This window comes from Brassica napus, chromosome A6, assembly GCF_020379485.1.
Source record: "Brassica napus cultivar Da-Ae chromosome A6, Da-Ae, whole genome shotgun sequence".
Lineage (NCBI taxonomy): Eukaryota > Viridiplantae > Streptophyta > Magnoliopsida > Brassicales > Brassicaceae > Brassica > Brassica napus.
This window is the reverse complement of record NC_063439.1, coordinates 5,449,072-5,467,942: the sequence shown is the minus strand read 5'-3', so window position 1 is coordinate 5,467,942 and position 18,871 is coordinate 5,449,072. Positions and strand designations below refer to the sequence as shown.

At 30.8% G+C, this 18,871-nt stretch overlaps 2 protein-coding genes across 2 annotated transcripts; both read right to left on the bottom strand.

Moving 5' to 3' along the window:
- Window positions 1-2,290: 2,290 nt before the first annotated feature.
- LOC125575840 lies at window positions 2,291-3,099 on the bottom strand. The gene is made up of 2 exons (XM_048734966.1): window positions 3,081-3,099; window positions 2,291-2,922 (listed from the first exon to the last, which is right to left on the bottom strand). Exons 1-2 carry the CDS (start codon window positions 3,097-3,099, stop codon window positions 2,291-2,293), a joined length of 651 nt encoding a protein of 216 aa, XP_048590923.1.
- Window positions 3,100-11,726: 8,627 nt separating this feature from the next.
- Window positions 11,727-16,601, bottom strand: LOC106346534 (phosphate transporter PHO1 homolog 3). Its single transcript, XM_013785899.3, has 11 exons — window positions 15,808-16,601; window positions 14,139-14,502; window positions 14,001-14,049; window positions 13,828-13,899; window positions 13,602-13,731; window positions 13,401-13,521; window positions 13,052-13,310; window positions 12,672-12,971; window positions 12,306-12,587; window positions 12,088-12,224; window positions 11,727-11,976 (listed from the first exon to the last, which is right to left on the bottom strand). The coding sequence occupies exons 1-11, from the start codon at window positions 16,436-16,438 to the stop codon at window positions 11,877-11,879; spliced, it is 2,445 nt and encodes an 814-aa protein (XP_013641353.2). The 5' UTR covers window positions 16,439-16,601; the 3' UTR covers window positions 11,727-11,876.
- Window positions 16,602-18,871: the final 2,270 nt, after the last annotated feature.

Sequence of the window (18,871 nt, the reverse complement as noted above, 5' to 3'; positions counted from 1 at the left end):
AATTCGAGCATACGGGTGTATTATTCATTTCGATAAGTAGTTGATGAAAATGGTTACATGCAAATAATTAATTGTGGAATTATATTTCATTATTTTATAGTATATCGTAATTACGCTTGCATGGGTTTGTTAAGCGTAAAGTACGTGAATTTTTTTTTTCAAGTTAAGAACAAGAAATACAAGAGTAGAAATTATTTACTACGAAGAGAATTTTGTTATTTTAAAACGATAGTATCATTTGGTCAAGTAGGTCAAATAGCCTGGTTTCTAAAACAACAGCAAAACAAAAGGTGTGATTATTAAAGGGAAATTGGCTGTATGACCACCAAAAAAAATTTATCATTAGGTAACTAACTAAAAAAAGTTTTACTAAGATATTCAACTTATTTTATAAAATATATATCAAACTATTCTTGAACACAATCGGTTAACCTCTTATCCTTTCTTCTTTATTCTTATCTATGCAATTAATATTTACGTAAGTTTATTATTTTGTTTTATTCTCATCATTCATTTATCTCTTTTAATATTTTTTTCCAGTTGTGTAAATATTATAAATATATATATTATTGTTTATATTTGGGTCTGAGTTTAGTGATTGGGATTTAGGGTTCAGTAGTATTAGGGATTGTGGGTGGATTATAATCTTATGCTAATTTGGCCATATGAAATAAATCACTTAATACATAGGTGTGTGGTCAATAAAACGTGTGACGTGTATGGCTTCTCCTTCTTTCCTATCTATTTATATAGTATAGTATAATATTAAAAAATATTATATCCTATTTTCAGATTTTTTTTTGTTGTAAAAATATTATATATATATAAATAGTTTATATTTGAGTTTGGGTCTAGTGATCGAGATTTAAGGTTTTTTATTTATGGAATATAACACTCAGTGCGTATGTATGTGGTCAATAAACATGTGATGTGGATGACTCTTCCTTCTTTCCTATTATACACGTTGACTGAAAACTTATTAAAAAAACGGTAAAACCGGCTGGGAAATGACGTAAATCCCTGACATTATATTATGTCAAAATTAATGCTACTTACCTAATTTATACTTCATATATATGGATATTACACAAAAAAGCACATTATTAAATAGGTTTAATTTTCTGAATAACCATATTGTGAATGAAAATTAAGAAAATATCATTAATTTTGACATAATTATCAAACTAACATTTATCCCACTATTGAATCGGTTATACCCTCTTCATTTGCAGATACCCGATGAATGAGAAGAAAAATTTTGACATCAGTGAAGAGAGAAATAGACAAGAGTTAACGAGCATTAGTGACAATGAAAGCACGTAAACTCATCTACGTCACACATTTAGTTACCACATATGTATGTGTTGTAAAACAAGTAGATGAAAATATAACATTGTTTTAATAAATGGAGTATTTCATTTATTACACAATGTAAGTCCATTTCCATAACAATCATCTAGTAAAAACAGTGAATGCAAAAAATAATTAAATAATGTAAAATGAGTGAATCAAAACAGATTTTTAATAAAGATAGTATTTCATATCGGAGAAGTAGTATAGGATACTAATCCCACCCATTACGAAGTATTCTATTCCATATTACAAAAATAGAATAGGACGCCAGCACATTCCCAACATCTAAATAATAAACCATATCCTAACCCCCACCCTCAACCCTTAAATACTACACCCTAATTACAAAACCCTAAACTGTAATCAATAAACCCTAAATCCAAACAGAAACCCTAAATCCAAATATAAAACATAAACCCAAATATAATTGAACAAAACAAGTAGCATAGTACATATTAGTGAAATTATGAAATATCTATAATTGCATGAAAGAAGTTAATGCTGACTCAACGTCAACTCCCACCTTCCAAATGCTAAACCTTAAACTCTAATCACTAGATCCTAAATCCAAATATAAACCTTAAACTCAAATATCAATATTTGAAAATAGTACATAATATTATGTAATATTAAACTATATTATGTAATATTAAACTATACAATATAGAGCATTCATTGTAATTTTTTTTTTTGAGCAACATAAATTCGATTCACTTAAAAGCCCGGAATGGGTTTAAAGGCCCAATCCGGAGGGGTTCATACAAAGACAGGCCTTGGCCAGAGAGTCTGCAGGCCCATTGAGGGTTCTTGAAACAAAGGAAAAGGAAACATAAGTGAAATTGGAAGAAACGATCGAATCGACTTCCGATAGAATACCGTAGAGCCCTATCGGTCGAAGATGCGAATTGATGGCTGTGATAAGCCCTTGTGAGTCTGATCAGAGCCAGATTCGTTTGTAGGAGAGAGCTGATGCATGTAGGAGTGCTTCTCTTATCGCCAGCGCCTCCGCCACGATAGGAGAAGAGACCGCGCGTTGAATGGAGGAGCCTCGGGACATCTCGATTGAATCAGAGGAGGAGCAAATCCAGGCGAGTCCCGCGACTTCGTGATCTTTATTCCAAGCTGCATCCGTGTGACACATGACCGTATCAGATGTCAGAGCTGGAGGCATGCGGGGTGGTGGTTTCGTGATTATTGGCTTAGGTAAGGTCAATTGAGCACTTTCCCACTCCTTACATGACACTATCGCTCTGTTGATTACTTGCTGTTGTGTCAGGTTTTTGGATTCGAAGACCAGTTGGTTTCTACTCAGCCAGAGACCCCAGCAAATCCAGGGAAATATGTTAGAAGTGATACCTACTGGTGGTAGATTGATTCGGCGTGAGGAGGATTGAAGCTCATCTCTGAAAGAGACACTCTGCGAGGAATCGAAGTTTGACATCCAAGGCGTACAGTTCCAAACACTGACTGCAAATGGACAGAGGAATAGCAAGTGGACAAGGGTTTCTAGATCTCCACACCGCGAGCAGCCTGTATTTCTATTGATGTTCCTGCGAAGAAGATTGTCACCTGTTGGTAAGCAATTTCTTGCACATTTCCAAAGAAATATCTTAAGTTTTGGAAGTAGCGGCGGGGACCAAATGTTCTTCTGCCAATTCCATGACTCTCTATCCAAGAGTGTATTGGTCGATTGAATCTTAGAGAGCTGTGTAGTATGATATCCAGACCTTGCTGAGTAGATGCCATTTTTTGTTTGTGTCCATACAGTGGAATCAGGAGAATTGGTGAGGCTAGGACGTATATTCAGAATGTGGTAATAATAATATAAATTTGTGTGAAATTTACATTTGTATGAATGTGGTTAACTAAATACAAAAATTGAGTTAACTAAATGCTAATAAAGTTTACACTTGTATGAGAATATACACATTGCACCATCACATGTGTGATCTTTCCTATACAAGACTCCAAAAATCTGTTATGTTTACATGAGTTAAGTCTATTTTACATATGATCAAATACTATCCGGAATTCCAGAAATTTCCCCTTTCTGTCACCGACGAACATTAACTTGAATTCGCTTACAAAGGCTGATCGGTGGAAGAAATACCATTTGAAAGATGAATCTATACAACACACGACATATTCCATGAAATAAAAAAAATAAAAAAAACAGTGTCTATACTATGCAGACATAAATCTGTACTATTTATGTTACTATATATATAGTATATTCCATTTACAAATATATCCACACACATTTACGTTGATGCACATTTACAATTACGTTGATGCACATTTACAAATCTATTACATGTTGATGCTCATTCATATAGACTGCCTTAAACACTGGAATAGAAACAAACCTTTCATACAAACAAAAAGCCACAAACTTGTGGTTAGTTTACTTTTGCAATGACATATGGTGCAGATTTAATCTAAAGCAGTCTCTTATATTTTCAAGTTGTTTGTGTTTCGAATAACCCAGACTAAAAGATTTAAGATATCTTAAAGTGAAGTTATTTTCCGTTACATGTGAGATTTGTTATTTCTGATTCGATTTCGATGGGGTAGTAAAACTACTGAATTCCAAATCGAGACTTACATGATTTCACATACCGTCTTCACTCACTGGAAAATATGGAATCAGGAAGATTTATTCACTGAGCCACTATGCCGTCGTTGCGATTGTCGATTTTTGAATTGGTGAATCTTTTTCTGACAGAGACGTCACAACCAGTCTGCTCCTCTAATCGTCGATGTGTTTTCAATGTCGCACAAAACTCAAAAGTGAGAAAGAAACTATTAAGTTTTCTTAATTTTATCATACACAAATTTACTTGGATTAATTGTTTGTGGCAAAAGAAGAGCCACATTTACTTTGTTCAGTAAATACTAACTAACTTATATTTATTCTCTTTTGCAGGTTGCATCGGTCGAGTGGAAGGGTAAAACTACATTATACATATAATACATCATATATCGATGAAATTTAAAGTAATTGATTAGAAGATGAATTATAATTTTTTTGGTAGTCATACGATAAAATTTCCTATTAAATATTAGTTATCTAAGCATGGGTGTGTTCATACAAAAAAGTTAACTAAGCAATTAATGATACAGCCAGGCGAACAAATATCATTCATAGTAGTGAAGCGAATAACAAATGCCACAAAATGCACTAATATGGACAATGGAGAATATGAGCCAACATACATCATGCCAGAACTTCGGAACAGACTGTAAGGACATAATCTCGATGATCAAGGACCCAAGAGCATGACCAAGTTTCTCCACGGAGTTATCAGAGGTAGCAGCTAATCAAGGACGATTTCCAAACTTCAAGATATTTCATGTACCAAGGACGCGGAACAAGACAGCAGACGCATTAGCAAAGACCGCTCGAGGTTTTCATAGAAATTTAGTTCTTGTTGGTTGTTCAATTCCGGTCTAGATTCTCAGAGCACCTCTAACTTGAGTAATAAAATAACCTTTTGATGTCAAAAAAAAAAAAAAAAAAAAAACAAATGCCACAAAATGGTTGTCTAAAATCAACACTGATAGTAGGACCTCGAGTTATATTCATCGACAGCTGTGAAGTTTAAAGTATATTCACAATGTCCCACATCATTAAATATATCTCTCTATATATATACCTTAAATATTCAAAATTTTGTTGTAGGACCTACTATATTCACAATGTCACAATTATAATTATTATTATCCATATATATATATACTGAAACCAATGGCCCCCTGAGAATATTGACAAGAAGAAAAGCAAGAAAACAAGCAAGTGAATATTCAACATTTTGTTGACCAATCCTTCAGCTCTGTAGATCCGACCACCACGTCGTCCAAAGGGGGGTCCAAACAAAATTTCAGCTAGAGCTATAATATTAAAAATAATAAAAACAAATTTGATTGGGGACAATTTGTTTTTTCTTCTTCTTATTTTAATAAAAAAAAACACAATAACAAATAGGTGTTTTAGGTTATTTCCAACAGTAAAACATCATTTTAGTGTAACTTTTTTTTCATAACTTGTTTTAGTGTAACTTTTGCACTAAGATATCTTCAACAACCTAACTCTAAAACCTACACGATTTTAGTATAAAATTACACGCATTAAGCTTAAATTTGAGTATTACTCACAACACTAAACTATATTCACAAATTTTATTAACAAAATATTAGTTAAATAAACTTCAGTAACAAAATAAATACATATAAAATAGAACTAAATATATATATAATTAATATATTACATATATAAAAATATTTTTTAATTAATTATTTTATCATTATTATTAATAAAATAGTAAATATTTATTTTAAAAACAAATATTTTAGTGTGATAAGTTTTGTGCAATATAATTATATAAAAAAATAGTTATTATATATATTGAATAATAAAAATGTAGTTTAATAATATAAATATGAAATATAATTTTGGTGTTGTACTTGGAAAAATAAAAAAAATGTAGTAGTGTAATTTTTATATGAAAATGGTTTTACGAATTGGTGATGCACATGCACTTACGTGTGCCCATGACGTCATCCATAGTATTGGCTAGATTTTATGATTTTTTTCTCAGTCTTTCATTGGATGAGCGGATTCCTTAAGTTATCGTGTAATTATCACTAGGTAACCGATCCGCACTCTGTGCAGGCATAAGAACATGACCGGCCCGCACCATGTGTTCCCTCTCGGTCTGCACCTCACGAGAGGGAACACAGTAACGTCAGTATAAAGAGGCAGATATTGTGTGTATGTATAATTGCAACGTCACAAAATATTTTGTGTGTTTACGAAAATACTTTCATTCAAAAAATGGAATAAAGAGTGTATAGTTTTAGAAGTAACAGATTTTATATTATCATTAATTAGAATTGTATTGTATATGTGTCGTAATTCTTTATTTTAGGTGAATAATATTATTTTTCCATAAATAATAAACAAACATTTATGTAGACATATTAAAAGAAAATATAATAAAAATCAAAATATTATCCATAAATAATATAAATTATGATGTACATTTCTCGATAAAGAAAGCAAATTCAATTAGAACCCTGCAAAAAATTAAATAAATTTTGTAAGCAATTTGACGGGTTAACATTATTTGATAGATTTATAAATTTCTAAATTTTATTGAACATGAAATAATATTAAATTGACATACCGTCATCGGTCTCCTAACTCATCACAACCCATCTAACAAATACAAAAAATAAACAATTGTAACAGTTTATATATTTTAAAATTTGTATTTGAAAAAAAGTAGATTAAAATTACGTACCGTGACTACGAAATATTCTGAAAAACTTGTATGTAGACAACATTCAATGTTTTTGTCTGCGGCTTCCCATCTTTACTAGTTATTAGGATTTTTAATCCAGATCTCAACTTAACTCTTGAAAGTGCAACTTTGCCTTGCATTTTGTAAGAATTTTATAAATTAATTTAAAATTATGATAAATTTATTCTTTAAACAATGATAAATAATTTGAAAATAATATTAATAAATATTTTTGGATTTTGTAATATTTAAAATAGTTATTATATAATTATACTCGAACACAATTTAGTTTAATAAATTACTGCCCCATGTTTCCTTCATGCAATTTAAGCTTAAATTTGAGTATTACTCACAACACTAAACTCTATTCACAAATTTTATTAACAAAATATTAGTTAAATAAACTTCAATAACAAAATAAATACATATAAAATAGAACTAAATATATATAATTAATATATTACATATATAAAAATATTTTTTAAATTAATTATTTTATCATTATTATTAATAAAATAGTAAATATTTATTTTAAAAACAAATATTTTAGTGTGATAAGTTTTGTGCAATATAATTATATAAAAAAATAGTTATTATATATATTGAATAATAAAAATGTAGTTTAATAATATAAATATGAAATATAATTTTGGTGTTGTAGTTGGAAAAATAAAAAAATTTAGTAGTGTAATTTTTATATGAAAATGGTTTTACGAATTGGTGATGCACATGCACTTACGTGTGCCCATGACGTCATCCATAGTATTGGCTAGATTTTATGATTTTTTTTTTCTCAGTTTTTCATTGGATGAGCGGATTCCTTAAGTTATCGTGTAATTATCACTAGGTGACACGTCCGCATTCTGTGCAGGTATAAGTACATGACCGGCCTGCACCACGTGTTCCCTCTCGGCTTGCATCTCACGAGAGGGAACACAGTAACGTCAGTATGAAGAGGCAGATATTGTGTGTATGTATAATTGCAACGTCACAAAATATTTTGTGTGTTTACGAAAATACTTTCATTCAAATATGGAATAAAGAGTGTATAGTTTTAGAAGTAACAGATTTTAAATTATCATTAATTAGAATTGTATTGTACATGTGTCGTAATTCTTTATTTTAGGTGAATAATATTTTTTTCCATAAATAATAAACAAACATTTATGTAGACATATTTAAAAAATATAATAAAAATCAAAATATTACCTATAAATAATATAAATTATGATGTACATTTCTCGGTAAAGAAAGCAAATTCAATTAGAAACTTGCAAAAAATTAAATAAATTTTGTAAGCAATTTGACGGGTTAACATTATTTGATAGATTTATAAATTTCTAAATTTTATTGAACATGAAATAGTATTAAATTGACATACCGTCATCGGTCTCCTAACTCATCACAACCCATCTAACAAATACAAAAAATAAACAATTGTAACAGTTTATATATTTTAAAATTTGTATTTGAAAAAAAAAGTAGATTAAAATTACGTACCGTGACTACAGAATATTCTGAAAAACTTGTATGTAGACAACATTCAATGTTTTTGTCTGCGGCTTCCTCTCTTTACCAGTTATTAAGATTTTTAATCCAGATCTCGACTTAACTCTTGAAAGTGCAACTTTGCCTTGCATTTTGTAAGCATTTTATAAATTATTTTAAAATTATGATAAATTTATTCTTTAAACAATGATAAATAATTTGAAAATAATATTAATAAATATTTTTGGATTTTGTAATATTTAAAATAGTTATTATATAATTATATTCGAACACAATTTAGTTTAATAAATTACTGCCCCATGTTTCCTTCATGCAATTTAAGCTTAAATTTGAGTATTACTCACAACACTAAACTCTATTCACAAATTTTATTAACAAAATATTAGTTAAATAAACTTCAGTAACAAAATAAATACATATAAAATAGAACTAAATATATATAATTAATATATTACATATATAAAAATATTTTTTAAATTAGTTATTTTATCATTATTATTAATAAAATAGTAAATATTTATTTTCAAAACAAATATTTTAGTGTGATAATTTTTGTGCAATATAATTATATAAAAAATTAGTTATTATATATATTGAATAATAAAAATGTAGTTTAATAATATAAATATGAAATATAATTTTGGTGTTGTAGATGGAAAAATAAAAAAATTTAGTAGTGTAATTTTTATATGAAAATGGTTTTACGAATTGGTGATGCACATGCACTTACGTGTGCCCATGACGTCATCCATAGTATTGGCTAGATTTTATGATTTTTTTTTCTCAGTCTTTCATTGGATGAGCGGATTCCTTAAGTTATTGTGTAATTATCACTAGGTGATCGGTCCGTACTCTGTGCAGGCATAAGAACATGACCGGCATGCACCCTGTGTTCCCTCTCGGTCTGCACCTCACGAGAGGGAACACAGTAACGTCAGTATGAAGAGGCAGATATTGTGTGTATGTATAATTGCAACGTCACAAAATATTTTGTGTGTTTACGAAAATACTTTCATTCAAAAAATGGAATAAAGAGTGTATAGTTTTAGAAGTAACAGATTTTATATTATCATTAATTAGAATTGTATTGTATATGTGTCGTAATTCTTTATTTTAGGTGAATAATATTATTTTTTCATAAATAATAAACAAATATTTATGTAGACATATTAAAAGAAAATATAATAAAAATCAAAATATTATCTATAAATAATATAAATTATGATGTACATTTCTCGATAAAGAAAGCAAATTCAATTAGAAACTTGCAAAAAATTAAATAAATTTTGTAAGCAATTTGACGGGTTAACATTATTTGATAGATTTATAAATTTCTAAATTTTATTGAACATGAAATAGTATTAAATTGACATACCGTCATCGGTCTCCTAACTCATCACAACCCATCTAACAAATACAAAAAATAAACAATTGTAACAGTTTATATATTTTAAAATTTGTATTTGAAAAAAAAAGTAGATTAAAATTACGTACCGTGACTACAGAATATTCTGAAAAACTTGTATGTAGACAACATTCAATGTTTTTATCTGCGGCTTCCCATCTTTATCAGTTATTAGAATTTTTAATCCAGATCTCGACTTAACTCTTGAAAGTGCAACTTTACCTTGCATTTGTAAGCATTTTATAAATTATTTTAAAATTATGATAAATTTATTCTTTAAACAATGATAAATAATTTGAAAATAATATTAATAAATATTTTTGGATTTTGTAATATTTAAAATAGTTATTATATAATTATATTCGAACACAATTTAGTTTAATAAATTACTGCCCCATGTTTCCTTCATGCAATTTAAGCTTAAATTTGAGTATTACTCACAACACTAAACTCTATTCACAAATTTTATTAACAAAATATTAGTTAAATAAACTTCAGTAACAAAATAAATACATATAAAATAGAACTAAATATATATAATTAATATATTACATATATAAAAATGTTTTTTAAATTAATTATTTTATCATTATTATTAATAAAATAGTAAATATGTATTTTCAAAACAAATATTTTAGTGTGATAAATTTTTGTGCAATATAATTATATAAAAAATTAGTTATTATATATATTGAATAATAAAAATGTAGTTTAATAATATAAATATGAAATATAATTTTGGTGTTGTAGTTGGAAAAATAAAAAAATTTAGTAGTGTAATTTTTATATGAAAATGGTTTTACGAATTGGTGATGCACATGCACTTACGTGTGCCCATGACGTCATCCATAGTATTGGCTAGATTTTATGATTTTTTTTTTTGGGTGGACTTATGATTTTTTTTTTCTCAGTTTTTCATTGGATGGGCGGATTCCTTAAGTTATCGTGTAATTATCATATCACTGTTGAGCACGAAAGATGTTTTTAGGATTTTTGTTCTTGACTTACGACTAATATAAGCCAACTGTTTGTTAAAAGTGAGCTGCAAAATATGTAAGAGTTCTATTTGCATTTTATTTTGAAAGAATGAGTGCATCACTGAGTTATCATGTTTTATAAAGAAAATTGCTCATATCTTTTATCGCTAAAATTTATGCTCTTGACTTTCTAAATTTCTAAGTCAAATTTCAATTTTAATATATAATATTTATTAAATGAGATTTTCTACTTATGTAATTTCGTAATTATTTGTATCTTGTTATAACATAAATTTTAAACCATGGATCAAAAAAAATTTCAATGTGAGATTCTTAACAACTTTAGTCAAATTTTATATTCGTTTTTAAAAATTTAAAATATAACATATAGGAAAAAATCTAAATTTTTATTATATAGTTAATGTGGTTGTTTAATTTATTTTAATAAGTTAAAATTTTAAAAAATGATAGAGAATAGACTAATTTTTATCAAATCTTTCTTATTCAAAATCATTAATTGTCATATATACTTTAGCCACATTAGGTAATTCCGTGATTTTTATTTAAGGAAACAATGAAGAACATTTATGATTAATTTATGGTTAGTTTAATAAAAAGCTTATTATATATTTATATGGACTAACATATTTTTCTAAGGATTCTAAGAATGATTGTGGTGATGACATGTGGCTACAAAAATATGTTGTAATGCTTCTCTTTTAATATATAGGGGATACCGTTAAGAGATTTGTTTAAATTAATTAAACTTTGAAGTCGAAGGAAGGGGAATACGAATTAATTCAATGTGCGGTATGGGGGAGTTCATAAAAAGAAGTGGTTGCAAAGAATTATCCATGGCTTATATGGATTGCTCTGAGGAAGCCGAGAAGATGATGATCTCTAAAGAAGAGGAAGTAGCTGAGACTAGGGCCGGCCCTGGCTCATGCTAGGTGAAACATTCGCAACAGGTTCCTAAAGTTTTTGAAAAAAATTACATACAAATAGGCTTTCAAAAAAAATTTAGACCCTCAAATTTTTATAAAAGAGAATTTACATAGACACAGCTACAAACCTCCAAAATTTCAGGCCGGCCTGGCTGAGGGTTGGTTGACTAATATTTGGGTAGTGGAACCGACTTGAAGGCTCGGTAAAAGATATTGTCGATTCAAATTAGGTACCAAGAATACTTTATTTTCTTTACATGATATACCACTAGAGATCGAGCCTTATGTTTATATGCATTTGATACATAAAAATGAAGAACAAAAAAGATAAGACGGCGTAAACAGTTTGGTAGCTAAAGAGTATATTCACCAACTTCTGAAACTACTAATCATCTTTATCTTCATCTTCATCGTAGTTGAACGGTAGTGGAACCGACTTGAAAGCTCGGTATTTTCCGACATTGTTCAAATGCTCGTTCTCTAACCTGTAAACCAAACCAAGAACAAAAAAAAAATACAGAGAGTTACTAACTGAATATTAAAGGAACAAAACATATTTTGGAATCATTGATATGAGTTTTGAAGGAGTTTTTCACCTGAAGAAATTCCATATACCACGACGAATGATCTCAAGACTAGCAACAACAGTAACCATTGTCTGTCTGTGCATGAAGGAGAAGTTGAAATCCAGAATCGTTTGGATCCATGCAAATCTCAGCAGGACATTCAAAATCTGTTGAGATACATGTGCCAAACATCAGTTGCTGTGAAACATGTTCTGTTATAAAAAATATTTGTTGGTTTTGAGACTCACCATGGCGATGAAGTATACTTTCTTTTGGGGAATGAGGAGTTTATCACGAAGCCAGCGGTTTTTTGATGTCCGGTTTAGAAGACCCCAATCATGGATAAAGTCCCAGTAAGTACTGAATACTGCAGCTGCAGCTGAGGAGATAGCTGCTAAAACCCTCCAAGCGATTTGACCTTTCTGGATACTATAAGCAGTTCTCAAGCAAACCGCCACTATAGTCAAGAAGTACTTGAGTCCATTCCACCCTTGCTCCGGGTTTTTCTCTTCGAACAAACGTCTCAGGCACTGCATTTGAGTACATGTTTAGATATTAAATGAATGGTAGAGATTTTGGGTTTTTTTGCTTTTGGAGAATAGAAGCTAATGTACCTGAAGGAGGCGAGAGGCGTAAGGGATGACAGCAACAATGAATAAGAAAGTGTTGTACACACTAGATTTGTTACAAGTGTTCTGTCTGTGTCTGAAGTCTCCCCAACCATAGTAACAGATGTAGAACTCGATGCTTCGAAGAGCTTGAACCTGGCTAGTTAATTGATCTCCCAAGAAGAAATCAGGCAGTGTTACCTTGTAAAGAGGAGCTGCGAGGCAATGAAACAGACAAGTGAGGAAGAAAAAGCGACTCGACCGGTAGAAGAAGTTGAATGGCAAGATTAGAACCACAAACATGGCCTGCAAAAAGTGGGGAAAAAACCATCACAATAGAGTTATTATGATACAATTGTTTTAATGGCTGATTTTTATTAACTTACAAGAAGTAGGAAAAGAGGAAGAAGTTCGGTGAATGTTTTATAGTCTTTGGTTTTGGGATTTGCCTCCATGTCAAGATTAGCAAGAACACAAAGCAACGCAAAGACTCCAATGCTGAAACCCACAAGCAGGACTTGTCTATAACCAAGTTCAGTTCCTTGCTTGAACCCAAATATGAAGGAATAGTTTACTTTGTATCGCCTCCAGTAGTATATATTAGCAGCATACATTATTATGTGCAGCACGATAAAACCGAAGAAGCTGCAAGAAACAGCAGAGAAAACAACATATAAGCAACATCATTCCAAAACTTGAATACAAATACTTGGCCAAGTTTACTAAGCTTCTTACCTATAAAGAGGAAACATAGTATTCATGTATTGCTTCTGGCCTTCCTCCTGCAAGAGATTTCGCGTGCGGATGATAGCGGCAAGAGCCACTATAAGAGAGAAAACGCATCCAGCCGTGAAACCTGTAACCAATATTCTCATAAGAACCACAAAGTTTCAACTTCAAAAAAGAAAAAAAATTGATGCAAGTTTCTGATTCTACCTGTGGAGAAAGTAAGTCTATGTCTCTCTCGTTTTGCCTGAGGCCGTAAAATGTTCATTCCTTTGGTTCGGTTAGCATTTGCAAAATGCTTTATGAACGTAGCTTCAACACGCTCCATGAGTCGCACAACCTGTCATAACCAAGGATCCAGAAAAGATAAAAGTCAAAACAGAGAATTTGCGAAAGATACTTTACAAATTGGTTCTAAATCTCATTAAACTCTTACTTCATCAGAGCTTCCGAGGTATGAACTATCAACCACTTTCATGTAAGGCTTGGTTGCATCCCTCGAAGTAATCTATAACACACACATTTCAGTCATAACATAAACTCTTTTTGATAAAAAAAAACATATATAACTCCTTAACAAAAAAAAACCTCCAAATAAAAAAATCTTACCTTGTCATACTTCTTCAATAGCTTAGAGAACGCCAGTACATTCAAAAAGCTGCATATACATGATTCAAGACCCATCGATAAAAAGAAATAAATGATAATAATCGAAAAACTCCTTTATCATATTAAACTCATACGCACCTGTAGCTCTTGAGAAGCCTAAGCTTCTGATAAAACACGATGAAAGCGTGCCTGAGTTTCTCCTCGACCTTCATCAGATTTTCTCTGCTGAACTTTAAATCAGTGTTCTTGGATACCTGTAGAACTCTTTTGATGGTGGAACGAGGCGTCTCTTTGGTGTTATTGATCGTCACTCGATCAAGAATATCCAACGGAGCTGGTCTCACTGCTCTCATCCTGGTCGTGCTCACGTCACTAGCTCCGGTAGACACGGAAGCTACAATTTCTGCTTGCGCTTCTTCCTCTTCATCATCTTCTAATTGCCCAGCTTTGCTCGACCCTCCTTCCTGTATTGCCTCCATGTGAGCTTGACTCCGAACTTTCACTATAAAATTTGAAATGTCGGTTTGGTAGGTAAGTTGCGGCACAAAAACCGAAATTTTTATTCAAACCAGTTTTTTCCAGTTTGGTACAGTAGTACAGTGCGTAATGATTTGATTGCAACGTGGACCGGCACGAACCAAACTTTTAAAATATTTATGAAAATTGGTGAAAGTAATTAAGACTTGAGAAGTAACAGAGATTATTAAACTAACAAAATTCAAAATATCAAAAAAAATCTCCAAATCAAAATTTTTTTTGACTCTTACTCTTATTTAGAGTGTTGTTGCTTTTCTTTTTAATGCCTATGCTTGTTTCATAAAGCTTCGTCTCTATTTTTGAGACTACACTCTTGATTAATATCAATTCAGACGTTCAAAAAAAAAATCAAATTTTTTTATTGTTTAATGGAAAATTTTCATAAAAATAGCCCAACTAAATTTAACTAAGCTTTTTAATACCCAAACTTTTTAGTTACCAAAGTTTAATATCCAACTAATTATTTTTCTCATTTTAATAAATAAAAATTTTAAACTATATACCCATTTTAATATCTAAACTTTTTTATTTTAATAAAAAATACTAATAAATTTCAAACGAAATTTTAAAAATCTCTAAATTTACAAAACAAACTCTAAAATTTACAAGAAAATCTCAAAAAATTCTAATTTTATTTTGTGTTTCAGAAATAAAAGTAACTAAATTGTGTATAATCTTAAACTTTGCAAGAAAAATTTTAAGTTTTAAATATTGAATATAGTTTGTTTTCTGAAATAAAAAACAAATTTATTTATTTTTCTTCAGTATTAAACTTTAAAATTTTATCCCTAATTTATTTATCTTATTTCCTAAATCTCAAAATCAAATTAGAAAATTTTAATATTTTTTTTAGATTTTGAAATTTTTTTAAATTTCATTTGAAACTTATAAATATTTTCAGTTAAAATAAACAAATTTTGGGTATTAAAGAAGGAACAATTTTAAAAGTTTGTGTATTAAAATGAACAAAATAATTAGTTGGGGTATTAAACTAGATAGCGGAAAAAATTTGAATATTAAAATGTTTAATGAAATTTAGTTGGAGTATTTTATAAAAAAAATCCTTGTTTAAACCGGGGTCGTGTAATTAATTATAATCCGGTTATCTTGCCGGGAATAAATTGAACGAAACTAAAAGTCCGGTTTTGGAACTTTCAGAGTTGATTTAAACCGGACATAAAGACGGGACCAACTTTTAAACTCCTGTTGATTGCTGTCAGAAAGTCAGTGAGTTAGGTGGAAAGGTAGATAAGTGTCAATGATTGCTTACTGGATTTAGCTCCGGCGGGAGTAGAAGCGGAGATAGCCGCCGCGGAAGTAGCGATGTCGGAAGCCAAGCGAGTGATCTCCACCGCTCGTTCATCCCATCCCCACCCTGCTGGATTCTCAACTTTAACACGAAACGCGATCAAAGCGTCCATCTGTTTGTTAAGCACCACAGCTTCTTTCAACACTTCGTCCACTTTCTCTTTGTAAAACTTATTTACTTTATTGAACTCGTCGTCTAGTCTCCGGAAAAACACCAGCTCGTACTCTCCTCCTTCCTCCGCCGCCATAAGGAACGTGGTCTCGTAGCCGCGGTCCGCGGTGTTGTTAACAAGAATAGGCCCTGACGTCGTCGTCGTCCCTGTCAGCTGTATCCCTTCCTCTACGTCGTGAGGGTTACCGCGTCTATGTCTTCCCGGAGTTGAGACTAAACCGCTAAACGCTCGGTAAAGAGTCATCTTCCGGTTTAATCCTCCGCCTTGATGATTCTTGGCGCCACCACGAGTAGGTGCATTGTTGGTTCTGAGTTTGAAGCGGATGATTTCTTTGAGAAGGGTTTTGAGATAATCGTAGTCCATGTAAGCTTGTTGCCACTCCGGTACCATCTGAGACGAAAACTCCTTCCCGAACTTCATTTCGATTTTTGTTTTGAATCCAACTTAGTTTTTTTTATTGAATCTATATTTTATGTTTCTTGAGTATTGAGGAGCAGAGGAATCGTGTATATATACACACCTAACACTGGAGAGAGAGAGATATTTGTTATGACTTTCTTTTTTACATTTGTATAAGGTTTACTATTTAGGAGGTTTATTCTAATAAGAATGGTTCAACTTTATAGCTTTTCGATTATCTTTGAATTCTTTTAAACGGTTATTCAATGAGGGCAACTAGACCGCGTGGTGTGGACTCATATGTTCATATATAGAATTTCGAACCCATTTTAATAATATGTAATCAGTCAATATATATAGGATAACATTTAACAAATATAGTGTTCTTATTTTATTTTTTTACCATGACTATGATTTATACATTTAAGTTTTCATGAAGCCAAATCGAACATCTTGTTTTACTAGTTCAATTCTTACCACAAATTTATATCATTGTACTTTGGTTTAGAAACCACAATGATCTAAAAAGCTGTAAGTGCTACAAAATTAGCTGAAAATGTTCTACATCGATTTGACCTAATCCATTAGTCATTATCGCCTGGCGCGAGAGTTTTTTTATATTCGTAGTGGACGGCCCGCTTTTTAAAAAAAAAAGTTGTGGCCGACCCTAATTAATTGCACGGTAGGCTAAGTTGTAGCAAGATATATAGTAAACCAAAAATGTTTAGTATATCTTTCCGAAAACTTAAATGTATATAAGAGCCACGTTGATCTATATGTTGTAGAAGAGTAGCTCAAAAGGTCTGACATATTCGATTTTAATATGTTTTTATATATTCGAGTGCACGACCCTAGTCGCATTTTATCAAGAGTGTTTTACATTGCAGGGCAGTTTACAAGTTTTTATTACAAGATAAGTCAGTTTCTGCTACTGAGACAGTTTCTGCTAACTAGGGGTTGGTGGGATGTGACTTGGTTCGTTTTCTTTTTGAATCTGGTTTCTTTTCTCACAGTTAGGTAGACTTTCTAGTTAAGGTTTTGAATTTTAAATTTCAAAAGTTTTGTTTCAAAAAAAAAAAAAAAATTCAAAAGTTTTGTTGGATCCGATTTTAGACCAAACCAGATTTTTTTTTTTTTTCTAATCTCCATTACACTCGGACAGTAGCTCGTGGTGGTCGTGATGCTCGGGATCGGCTGCAGTGGTCATCGCTTCAGTTGCACGATGAAGCTCGAACAACAATGACCAAATTTCACTAAATTTCAAAATCTAAAGTTAGAAATCACTTTAGAAGTGATAAATAAACAATCTTGAAGTGTAATCTACACATAAACAAAAAAAAATGAAAAATACATGAAAGAAATCAATGGCGGCCGCAATGTTTGTTACAGGAAACCCTAAAAAATCTGGGAAACACGAAGATATATTTACTAAAATGCCACTCATTAAATATACAACATGTAATATATGTACATGTGTACAAAGACAACATATGTACATTATAAACTACTAAGCAACCAACAATCCACCCATATGTGTAGAACCTCTTCACATATATTGGTTCATTTTCGATGTAGACGTGTACTCGTCAAAAAGTGTACACAAAAATAGCCTTTATGTGTACAATGCTTACATGTGTACATTGTATATTACTAAGGCAACGTATTGTAGAATCATGTATTCTCACTTTGTTTAAAATTTTTACATGTACAATGTTTTAATGTTATATGTGTACATCGTTTGACATATTTACATGTACAAAACGGTGTACATGTGTACAACCTCTTCACATATATTGGTTCATTTTCGATGTACACATTGTATATTACTAAGCAACCACCAATCCACGTTGTATATAACCTATATGTGTACATTGTATATTACTAAGGAAATGTATCGTAGAATCATGTATTTTCATTTTATTTAAAATTTCCACATGTACAATATTTTAATACTATATATGTGTACATCGCTTTACATATCCAAATGTACAAAAGGGTGTACATGTGTACAAACCTCTTCACATATGTACAACCTCTTCACATATATTGGTTCATTTTTGATATATACATTGTATTTACTAAGCAACCACCAATCCACCTATGTGTGTGTACAATGTTTACATGTGTACATTGTATATTGCTAAGGCAATGTATCGTAGAATCGTGTATTCTCATTTTGTTTTAAATTTCTACATGTACAATGTTTTTAATGCTATATATGTGTACATCACTTTACATATACAAAAAAGTGTACATGTGTACAACAAGCCACAAGCATAAAAATCAAGCCACAAGCATAAAAATCAACTTTTTGTTGTCACTTAGTAATCCACAAGTAATAAATGGACCCGTATAGCCTAAAAATCAAAACTTTTGTTGCTACAAATGAGATGTGTCATAGTTGCATACTTAAAAGAATCTTTTAAAAACGAAGAGGATGAAACAAAAACAATT

What these genes read in the sequence shown, in the direction of transcription:
- LOC106346534 (XM_013785899.3), bottom strand. Translation starts at nt 16,438, where the DNA reads ATGAAGTTCGGGAAGGAGTTTTCGTCTCAGATGGTACCGGAGTGGCAA. An exon ending in ACTATGTTTCCTCTTTATAG is followed by an intron (nt 13,311 to 13,400) that starts GTAAGAAGCTTA and finishes TGTTTCTTGCAG; the next exon opens with CTTCTTCGGTTTTATCGTGC. An exon ending in ACGCCTCTCGCCTCCTTCAG is followed by an intron (nt 12,588 to 12,671) that starts GTACATTAGCTT and finishes ACTCAAATGCAG; the next exon opens with TGCCTGAGACGTTTGTTCGA.